Source organism: Propithecus coquereli, unplaced genomic scaffold, assembly GCF_000956105.1.
Source record: "Propithecus coquereli isolate 6110/MARCELLA unplaced genomic scaffold, Pcoq_1.0 Scaffold438, whole genome shotgun sequence".
In the NCBI taxonomy this organism is placed as follows: Eukaryota; Metazoa; Chordata; class Mammalia; order Primates; family Indriidae; genus Propithecus; species Propithecus coquereli.
Window position 1 is genome coordinate 933,204 of NW_012150152.1, and position 8,985 is coordinate 942,188.

An 8,985-nucleotide genomic window follows, 5' to 3' on the forward strand; every position below is an offset into this window, starting at 1 on the left:
GGCAACCAGGGATTGACGGCAGGAGGGAGCGGGCGGGACTTCATGGTTCCAGGGACAGGGCAGGACGTTTTAACCCTAGGGTAGCCGTGGGCCAAGTCCGTAGGCTGGGACTGAGGTCACGCAGGGGGCATGCCTCGGAATGCCAGACGATCAAGGTGTGGGCGAGGCTTCACGTGGCCCGCCCCCGCCCCCGGCCAGGATTGGCTGCAGGGCCAGAGCGGGCGAGGCATTGGAGCCCAGGGGCGGAAAGGGTCAAGAACTTAGGTAGTGATGGAGGGACACCAGGGAGTGTCCTGGGAACCCCGCTCCCTCTATCTGCGGGAGGTGGAGGGTGGGACCTGAGACCCTGAGAACTGCCGCAGCCGTTGGGGCGCCATGGGGGCGTGGCTGAGGTATAGTGGGCGTGGCCTGGGACTAAGAACAAAATACGGAATAAAATTGGGGAAAGCAAGGAGAGGGCAAGGTTGGAGAATCCCCAGGTTAAGGTGTAGTGGAGGACTGAGGTGGGGCAGGAAGGGCTCTGGGGCGCCAGGGGTCTGAGTGTAAGAGGTCGAGATCTGGGACCCCCCGCCAAGGACGTGCACTGGGTGGAGCAGGCCACGGTCTGAGACCCGGCAGGGAAGGGGTCGTGGCCTCACCGTGGCCAGGCGCGTCTGCTCCAGCTGCTGCAGGCTGCGCACGTGGCCGGCGAGCAGCGGCTGCGCGCGGGGCCCGGCCAGCTCCGCTTCCACCGCCAGCACCTCCCGCGAGGCGGCGGCGAAGGCCTGGGTCACCTCGTGTACGGTGCTCCGGTAGCGCGGGAAGTCGTAGCAAGGGCCGCTGCGCAGGTACTCGCGGTGGCCTCTGCGGTATGCCGGGATTGAGGCCGCGCCCCCAGGCTCTCAGGCCCTGCCCCCTACCACGGACCGGAAAGGCCCCCAGGGGATGTCCCCGGGCTCCAGAGACTGGAGGACTGGCAATGAGGACGCCTGCTGACTCGCGCAGAGGAACTCGACGAAGGGGAGAGAAGCCACGCGGAGCGGGCCGTCGGGTAGTGGGAACTCACTTTGGGTCCTTTATTTTGGAAGCGAGGATCTGGTCCCTCCGCACTCCCTTGCCCCACATCCCACACGCGGCCGCGCGGGGCCCAGCCCTGCCCAGGATACGCCCATCACGAGCACGCCCACCCTCGGAGCGGGCTCGGGGCCTAACCGCGCGCCCCTACGCGCCCCCGCGCCCGCACTCACTCCTCCAGCTGGCGGAAGGCCCGCGCGCGCTCAGCCTGCAGCTGGTGGACACGCTGCACCAGCGTCCGGACCGGGGCATCTTTCTGCGGGGCGGGGGGCACGGCTGGGGCATGAAGCTGGCGCCCCTGGGCCGGCGCTGCCCACCCCGCGCCCGTCCCCGCTCGGGCCCGGGCTCACCCAGGGCCACCCCGGCTCCTCGCGCCCCGGGGCTTCAGCGGGCGCCTCAGCACCAGGCAAGGCGATGAGCGCCGACTTCGCTGCGGCCTCGGTGGTGATCATGACTGCGCAGCCTGGGCCACGCTCCGGAGCAGGCCCTTCCGCTCCGCCCGGCGCCCCCTGCAGGCCGGGAGGTCTAGGGACCCCAGCCTGAGGCCCGTCGCCCGGAAACCTCCGGGCAGAAAGGGGAGCAAAGACCTCCCGCTGCCCAAGCCCTCCACTTCCCACCCGCCCTACTCTTCCGTATCCGTGCAGCGCCCGCCGCCTGTCCTGTTTCCTTGAATGTTTGAATACAGCAGAGCTGTTGGCTCTTGTTTCTGTATGTGCCTGTCGCAACAATGACTTTGACAGCAAGTGGCATTTGAGCGCAGTTCTGGCGTCGCGGAACCCAGCCGACTTAGTTTAACAAAGGTTCACTGGCTCTCCAGATAATCACAGGGATGAAAAACTAATTCACTGGCAGGTACTGTGCGAAATGCCCATCAAAAGCGAGCTGCGCTGGTCACGTTGCACAAGGCCGAGGCGGACCCTGGGCCAGGAGGGCCTCATTTAAGTGCTGAGGCGCTTTCTGCTGGGGGGGGATGCCTGGCCTGCGATGAGCTTCGGAAAACTTCCTCCTCCAGGGGCCCACAGGGAGGAGCAGGAAGATGGTGGCCAGGCACAGGACACAGGGACCAGCTGAGGCATGGGGTGAGAGCCTCCAGCCTTTAGGTGGCACTCTAGGAAGAAAAGGGACTAGGCTGTTCTCAGGCATCATTGGCCATGAGTTGGCTCACCCAGAGGCCCAATCAAAACTAAACAGGAAGTAGGCCCTGTTCACCCAACAAGATAGGCTTTGCTAAGGCCCATGCCCAACTCACAGAAGCAACACTGTTTTAAAAACACCAAGGTGTGCCCCTCTGACACTGGTATCATTGGTTTCGGGGGCTCCTGAAGTCCAGACAAAACTGAGAAACAGTGTTTTACACCAGGGCCAAAGGCCTGAGGGACACTTTGAAGTACCTGACTAGATCCCAGCCAATGACATGGTTGACCCTCAGTCCCAGTCCAAGGACTGGGGTCTTTATTCCCATACGAAAGATGACGAATTCCAGGCCCTGGGGAATCACTAGTACATTTCAGACCGAAACTAGCTCTCAATTTGGTTATGAGAAGCCCTGTCAGATGTGTAGGGCAGGAACCACTGGCCTGTTCTACGGAATCCAGAAGACCCCACGGGGGTGACAGAGAATGGAATGCTGGGTAGGGTTCCTAAGGAAGACGCCCACTCTTCCGTCACATCCCTGGACAAACCAGCCACGTGGACACCAGTTACTGCTCCAGTCAACGAAAGGGAAACTTTATTGAGGCCCCAGGGTCACGGGGCTTGGGCAGGAGGCTGCCCTGTGGGGAAAGGAGGAGGAGCCCATAGAGGGGCCTTATTTGACCTTCTTCTTGGGGCGTAGGTTGTTGGTGTGGCCGCACTTCTTCTTACGGCAGTTGACAGCACGGGGGTGCAGGCGAGCATAACATCTGCACAGGGACAGAAGGGGCCAGTGAGGGCACACCCTGACCTGGCCAGGCGCCCCAGCCCCCCAAGCATCTGGGCACACATACTTGCGGCAGATCATCTTGTCACAGTTGTATTTCTGGGCGAGCTGGCGGAGGGAAGGCTCAATGATGCCACCTCGCAGACGAAGCACCAGGTGCAGGGTGGACTCTTTCTGAATGTTGTAATCCGAAAGGGTGCGGCCATCCTCCAGCTGTTTGCCCACAAATATCAGACGCTGCTGGTCAGGTGGGATGCCTGAGGGGAGAGAGAGGAAGCTCAGTCACTGAGGCTCTGCCAAGCATGTTACTGGCTATGGCAATGCCTCCCTGCAGGGTGCTCCAGCACCACCCCAATGTCTCAAAAGGCAAACCGAGGAAGAGAACTATCTCTCTTCCCAAGGTCACATAGAAGTATGGGCAGAGCTAGGGTCTGTCCAAACCCAGCACCATCCTCCAAAGGACAAAGGCTCCCCCGGGCCCAAGGGGCTCCCAGTAGGTCGACAGAACTTCCAGACCCAGCCCAACTCACCCTCCTTGTCTTGGATTTTGGCTTTGACATTCTCGATGGTGTCACTGGGTTCAACCTCAAGGGTGATGGTCTTCCCTGTCAGGGTCTTCACAAAGATCTGCATCTCTGCGTCTGCTGGGGGAAAGGGAGGAAGTGATGAAGTGGTAAGTGCTGCATGCCTAAGGGGCACAAGCTCAGGTGCTGGCCAGGCCTAGCCCCCGAATGCTAGCTCTATGCCTGCACTGACCCCAACCATGGGCCCCAATGCCTGTCTTCCTACACACCCTGGCTTGCAGCCTAAATATGTACTGTAACTAAGGACTATTAATACATTTTCTCCATCCTGGACTGTTGCGCAAGTGTTCACGGAAACAAGGACTATGATTATGTCCCTCAGGCTTAGCAGGAGGAACTCATTTATGTTTGCTACTGGAATATTAACGACCTTGGGGCACCATCATGCCGGGTGTATCTTCCCTGAGCACCGTCCCATCCTCCCCTGCCCCAGCATGCTCCTGGTCTACTACACAGGCTGCCCTTGCTGCCAGCCTGGATGGAAATCCTGGCTCAATAGCCACCCACCTGCCAACACACACGCACTGTTTGCTCTCAAGGCCCCTCTCCAAACTCCAAGCTAGGACAACCAACACCCTTACCTCCCTTCTCAATTATGCCAAACTCTCCAGACCCCACTTCGTGCATGTGCTCCAACCCACAAACAATAATGCCTACCACTCTGTATCTACCAACTATGTGCCGTGCAGTTTACATATAACACTCACTTAAAAGTAGATTAGGAAAAAGTCTAAAAGACAAGCATAGAAAAAGGAGGCAGGCACCAAAACCCAGCTCGAGAGACTTAATACTTCTAAAGAAATTGGCGCAGTGACTAGGACAAAGTTAACGCTACATACTTAGTATATCCCTCCTCCTATTAACTCGGCTCAGGAGGACTCATTGCCGCCCCGAAGCCTCGTAAGGTCGCCAGGGCCGGCGGAGAGGGACAGGGCCCTTTCCAAAGCCGCGTTGACCTCCTGGGCCCGCGTCTGGGCTCGGAGTCTCGGCCTCACGTGCCCCGCTCCGCCACCCGCCAAGACTAACCTAGACCGGCAGGCTCAGGCCCACCCCATCCGCCGCCCAGACCCCTGCAGTCCCCTGCAGTCCCCCACCCGTCCCCGACCGGCCGCCAACGCGCACGGCCGCAGCCACCAACCAGCTCCGTCGCCTCGTTGAAGAGAAAGAGGGCAGCGGAACCGGAAACCGCCGATTCGCCGCCGAGAGCGCCTGCGCACGGAACACGCCTACGTCACAATCCGCGCCGCGCGTCGGGCCCCGCCCCCGGCCTGCCGCCATCTTGGGTGTTGGAAAAAGAGGCCGCTGTGCATGTGGGCGAGCACCGCCCACCTGCTTCCGGCTGTTGGTCCCGCCCGCCGGATCACGTGAGGAGCCAGCCACACCTCTCCAGGTGTTTAGGGGCCACTATATCTGCGTCACTAACAACTGCTGACACTTAGCGGCCGTTCTGGGAATACTTGAACAGAATAGAGAAGATTGTTTTCTGCTAAAGCAAAGATATTAAACAGAGAGCCTGCGGGTCCAGGAGCAGGGGTTGGGGCAGGGAAGGTAGGAGACCCCTGAGAGCCACCTAACACCCAGAGTCGAATATTAGAAAGCTTTCTCGCCGCCGTTCACGGGTTGATTTCAAGGCAGCATGTACTGGAGCAGGGAGAGCAGGTGGGACTGGTGCATTCGCCCAGGGAAAGGTGGTGGGACCCAGTGTGTTCTGAAGTAGGACCCAGACTCATGGGAAGTTGAAAAAGTGCAGGGCGGGGAGGAGGGGAGAAATGAGAAGTTATTAGTACTATGAGTATAGCAAGGTACCTCTTTATTTCCTTGAGTATTTCCCAGTGCTACTATGTACCAGGCAAAAGCAGATACATATCTGAGAAGATGCCTTTAACAATACAATTTCTAAGTGCTCCAAAGAGGAGGCATCTATGAAAGCGTGTCTGATGGAGAATGGGACCCCTGTGGCAGCGTGGCTCTCTGAGTTCACCCTGGGGCTGCAATCTGGAGAAGGAATTATTCAAGGTGTGGGAACAGTGTTGTGAGCAGCAGGAACAGCATATGCAAGGGCAGTGATGGAATTTGGGTTGTTGCAGCTGCCACCATGGGGACTCCCACCAAGAGCAGCCACATTTCTAGCTCAGTGGTGCCTGTCTGTCTGCATGCCCCTCCAGCAGAGCCCTAAGCCCCACTCCAACATTTATTCACCTTTTTTGTTTGTTCTTTGTTTTTACCCAGAGCCACGCCCAAGGTGAAAGGAAGCCACAGCTAGGTGTCCTCTTCTCTTTTTAGTAACGGAGTCTTTTTATTGATAACTTCCCAATAACATCTGTAAACATCGGGTACAAAAATATTCCGTCAAACTCTTTTACAAGGTGGCTGGGCTTGCTCCGTGGAGGCCCTGGGAGAGGCTTGCTGGGCCCTCAGGTTCCACACCTCTGTTCATGCAAACACAAGCCTCATGAGGCCCAGGGCTGGATGGATGCTCAGCCTCCAGCTCGAGCCTTCTACCTGTCTCAGAAGCCTTGAGACACCAACTGGAGAAAGTATTCGATACTTCTATTGAAGGAAGGGTCCAGGAAACCAGAATTAGTGGGTGCAGGAGCGGGCTGGGGTGAGCTCAGACATGACAGTGCTTGTTCACATCAAGGAGGTCCTGACCAGGAGGCAGGAGACGTCTGGCTCTGGTCTCTGGGGACCTCTGTATTATTATTAAGAGCATACCTCAGGCCTGGCTCTAGAAAAGTTCCCTTGTACCCAGCTGGGGGGGCCGTGCCCTGGCATGACAGAGGGGTCTGCAGAAGAGAGGCATTCTGAGGGAGGAAGGAGCTGCAATTAAAGATGCCCAGGAATTCCACACTCCTTGCAAGGGAGCCCTGTTCCACCAGGAGCCCTAGTGACAGAACAGGGTGGCAAAGCTGATGATCGTGAGGCCACCTCAGACACCTGGGAAAGATCACCACTGCTCTGAGACCCCTCGAGGCACTGGACAGCAGGGCTACTCGCCCAGGATCTCCTCGTCGTCTGTCTGGCTGCGGCCATTGACAGCAGGGGAGCTGGGCCGGACATGGGAGAGGTCCTCAAAGCCAGGGCTGAGGGAGGGCGAGACGGTGTCGGGGCTGGTGTCACATGAGCCCGTGCTCTGTTCCGAGGTCGCAATTGTGGTCGTGGTGCTGGGTGGGATGGGGTCTTCATCCTCGTCCTCCAGGAGGGATGCCTCTGGGATATCTGGGAGGAGAAACAGGAGTTGGTTCAGTCACCTTGCCAGGCACTGTGATAGGGGACTTACTGTGAATGTGACCCTGGACAGCTCCCCCCGCCCCACGGGGCCGTGACTCGGCCCATTTTACAGAGGAGAAAATGGAGGCTTAGGGAGGTGAGAGGCCTCCCTTCAAGGTGAGGTGAGTTAAGGACATAGGCTCTGGGGTTGGGCTAACATGGGCTCTGGCTGTGAGCCTGCCTCTGTCATCTCTCTCCGCCACTGTGTCACCTGGGCCAGGCACCTCACCTGCCCTCACCTCAGCTGCCTGCTCTTACTGTAAACTGTGGTCGTCAGCAGCCCTGGATGGTCAGCTGTTGGCCCATTTGACAGATGGAATAAACTGAGGCTGAGTGTAGGGAACCCTTTGAGGTGGTGACCACATGGAGTGACAATCTAGAGTGCACTCAAGCTCTCCAGCCAGATACCTGAGAACTCACCCTGCCCTTTCTGGCTGTGCATCCTCTGACACAGGCGTTTTCCCTGTGGGCCTCAGTTTCCCCCTCTGTGAAATAGGGACACTCATAGCCCCCACTTTACAGGTGGCTATAACGGCCTGGCTCATAGGGGTATGTGGCACCCACTGGGACAAGGTTTGTCATCATTCTTGTCCACATTCCCCTGTGTAACCTGCCCCCAAGCAACGGACCCTGGTCCTCATGTCTGCTCCGCAGCCTGCTGAGGGGACCAGGCCTGGCCCCGACCTACCCTGCCCCTGTCCCAGACCTCCCTGGATCCACTGCCCTCCAGGGTGTGGTCTCGATGTCAACCTGTGGGGTGGCCTTCCAGAAGCCAGCCCTGGACTGAGGGTGCTGACATCCTCAGGCACAGAGGCCAGATGTGGGGTGCAGGAGCCCTGGGTGACACTTACGGCTGAAGGCCTCCGGGTGCTGCCTCGCCAGCTTCCCTTTCAGTGTCCTGTGGGGAAGGAAGGCTCGTGGGGCCAAAGCTGCCGAGCAGACAGGACGGGCCTGGTGCTGGCCGGGAGCCCTTGCTGCCAGCTCTGGAACCTCCCTCCCTGTTCGTCGTGTCACATCCCCTTCTTCCCGGGAGACCCAGGTGCTGAGCCCAGCAGTCAGGGCTCTAATAGTCCCCCAGCCCCAGCAGACCTCCTGCCTCAGGGTGGGCACCAACCACCCAGTGGTCCCAGAGCCCGGGCACTGGCTGTGCCTTCTCCATACAAGGCCCTTCTCACATCTCAGTTCCTCTACCTGGATAGCCTTCTTATTTTAGAGACAGGGTCTCACTCCGCTGCCCAGGCTAAAGTGCAGTGATGCGATCACCGCTTACTGCCACCTCCAACTCCCAGGCTCAAGTGAGCCTCCCGAGTAGCTGGGACTACAGGCGTGTGACTACCACGCCTGGCTAATTTTTATATATTTTTAGAGACGGGGTCTCACTACATTGCCCAGGCGACTCCTGGACTCAAATGATCCTCCCACCTCGGCCTCCCAAAGTGCTGGGATTACAGGCACCATGCCCAGCCCCAGACCACCTTTGAGGAATCTTCCACACCCCTTTCTCAGCAGTCATTCCTCTAGGCAACCTGTCCCAGCATCGTCCCTCCATACGTGGGCTGAGGCCCAGTGAGCACACAGGAGGAGGCAGGACTGCTGGCTAAGGGGTCACAGTACCCACTCCCCAAACACGAAATTCTGGCACTCAGTAAACTGAAGCTCACAAACAATGTTTGCTTCCTTTTTTTAACTTCTTATTTTTAAGAGATAGGGTCTCACTGTATTGTCCAGGCTGGTCTCAAACTCCTGGCCTCAAGGGATCCTCCCACCTCAGCCTCCCAAGTTGCTGGGATTACAGGGGTGAGCCACCACACCTTATAAAAGGATACTCCTTTTATAAAATGGGCTGATTTTTGTCCAGGTTCAGTGGCTCACCCCTGTAATCGAGCTACTTGGGAGGCTGAGGCAGGAGGATTGCTTGAGGCCAGGAGTTCAAGACTAGCCTGGGCAACATAACAAGACCCTGTCTCTACAAAAAAATTTAAAAATTAGGCCGGGCGCAGTGGCTCAAGCCTGTAATCCTAGCACTCTGGGAGGCCGAGGTGGGTGGATTGCTCAAGGTCAGGAGTTCCAGGCCAGCCTGAGCAAGAGCGAGACCCCGTCTCTACTAAAAATAGAAAGAAATTATCTGGACAACTAAAAATATATATAGAAAAAATTAGC

General features: G+C 58.0%; 4 protein-coding genes across 10 annotated transcripts in view; all 4 read right to left on the bottom strand.

Annotated features, from left to right (window-relative positions):
* The window catches only part of LOC105818097 (ubiquitin-60S ribosomal protein L40-like), a 1,722-nt gene extending 1,345 nt beyond the window's left edge, over positions 1 to 377 (bottom strand). The window contains exons 1-2 of the mRNA XM_012653973.1: positions 339 to 377; positions 174 to 204 (exon numbers count right to left, since the gene is read on the bottom strand). Of these exons, the coding sequence (XP_012509427.1) occupies positions 174 to 204; positions 339 to 377 (70 nt within the window). The remainder of the gene's footprint in view (positions 1 to 173; positions 205 to 338) is intronic.
* The window catches only part of LOC105818144 (chromosome unknown open reading frame, human C19orf60), a 6,962-nt gene extending 5,356 nt beyond the window's left edge, over positions 1 to 1,606 (bottom strand). Inside the window, exons 1-3 of the mRNA XM_012654037.1 lie at positions 1,404 to 1,606; positions 1,227 to 1,309; positions 639 to 843 (exon numbers count right to left, since the gene is read on the bottom strand). Of these exons, the coding sequence (XP_012509491.1) occupies positions 639 to 843; positions 1,227 to 1,309; positions 1,404 to 1,505 (390 nt within the window). The 5' untranslated portion in view covers positions 1,506 to 1,606. The remainder of the gene's footprint in view (positions 1 to 638; positions 844 to 1,226; positions 1,310 to 1,403) is intronic.
* A 1,150-nt stretch (positions 1,607 to 2,756) lies between these two features.
* On the bottom strand, positions 2,757 to 4,769 carry LOC105818146 (ubiquitin-60S ribosomal protein L40). Of its 5 annotated transcripts, none has more exons than XM_012654038.1 (4): positions 4,694 to 4,769; positions 3,502 to 3,612; positions 3,039 to 3,228; positions 2,757 to 2,954 (listed from the first exon to the last, which is right to left on the bottom strand). In XM_012654038.1, exons 2-4 carry the CDS (start codon positions 3,602 to 3,604, stop codon positions 2,861 to 2,863), a joined length of 387 nt encoding a protein of 128 aa, XP_012509492.1. In that variant the 5' UTR covers positions 3,605 to 3,612; positions 4,694 to 4,769; the 3' UTR covers positions 2,757 to 2,860. The 5 variants fall into 5 exon arrangements, with proteins under 5 accessions (XP_012509492.1, XP_012509493.1, XP_012509496.1 ...); XM_012654039.1 differs by having other exon boundaries at positions 4,650 to 4,695; XM_012654042.1 differs by lacking the exon at positions 4,694 to 4,769 and adding an exon at positions 4,661 to 4,676.
* Positions 4,770 to 5,830: 1,061 nt separating this feature from the next.
* KXD1 (KxDL motif containing 1) overlaps positions 5,831 to 8,985 on the bottom strand; it is a 9,430-nt gene continuing 6,275 nt past the window's right edge. For all 3 annotated transcript variants that reach the window (XM_012654044.1, XM_012654045.1, XM_012654043.1), the window contains exons 4-5: positions 7,677 to 7,723; positions 5,831 to 6,774 (exon numbers count right to left, since the gene is read on the bottom strand). In XM_012654044.1, coding sequence (XP_012509498.1) covers positions 6,545 to 6,774; positions 7,677 to 7,723 — 277 coding nt within the window. In that variant the 3' untranslated portion in view covers positions 5,831 to 6,544. The remainder of the gene's footprint in view (positions 6,775 to 7,676; positions 7,724 to 8,985) is intronic.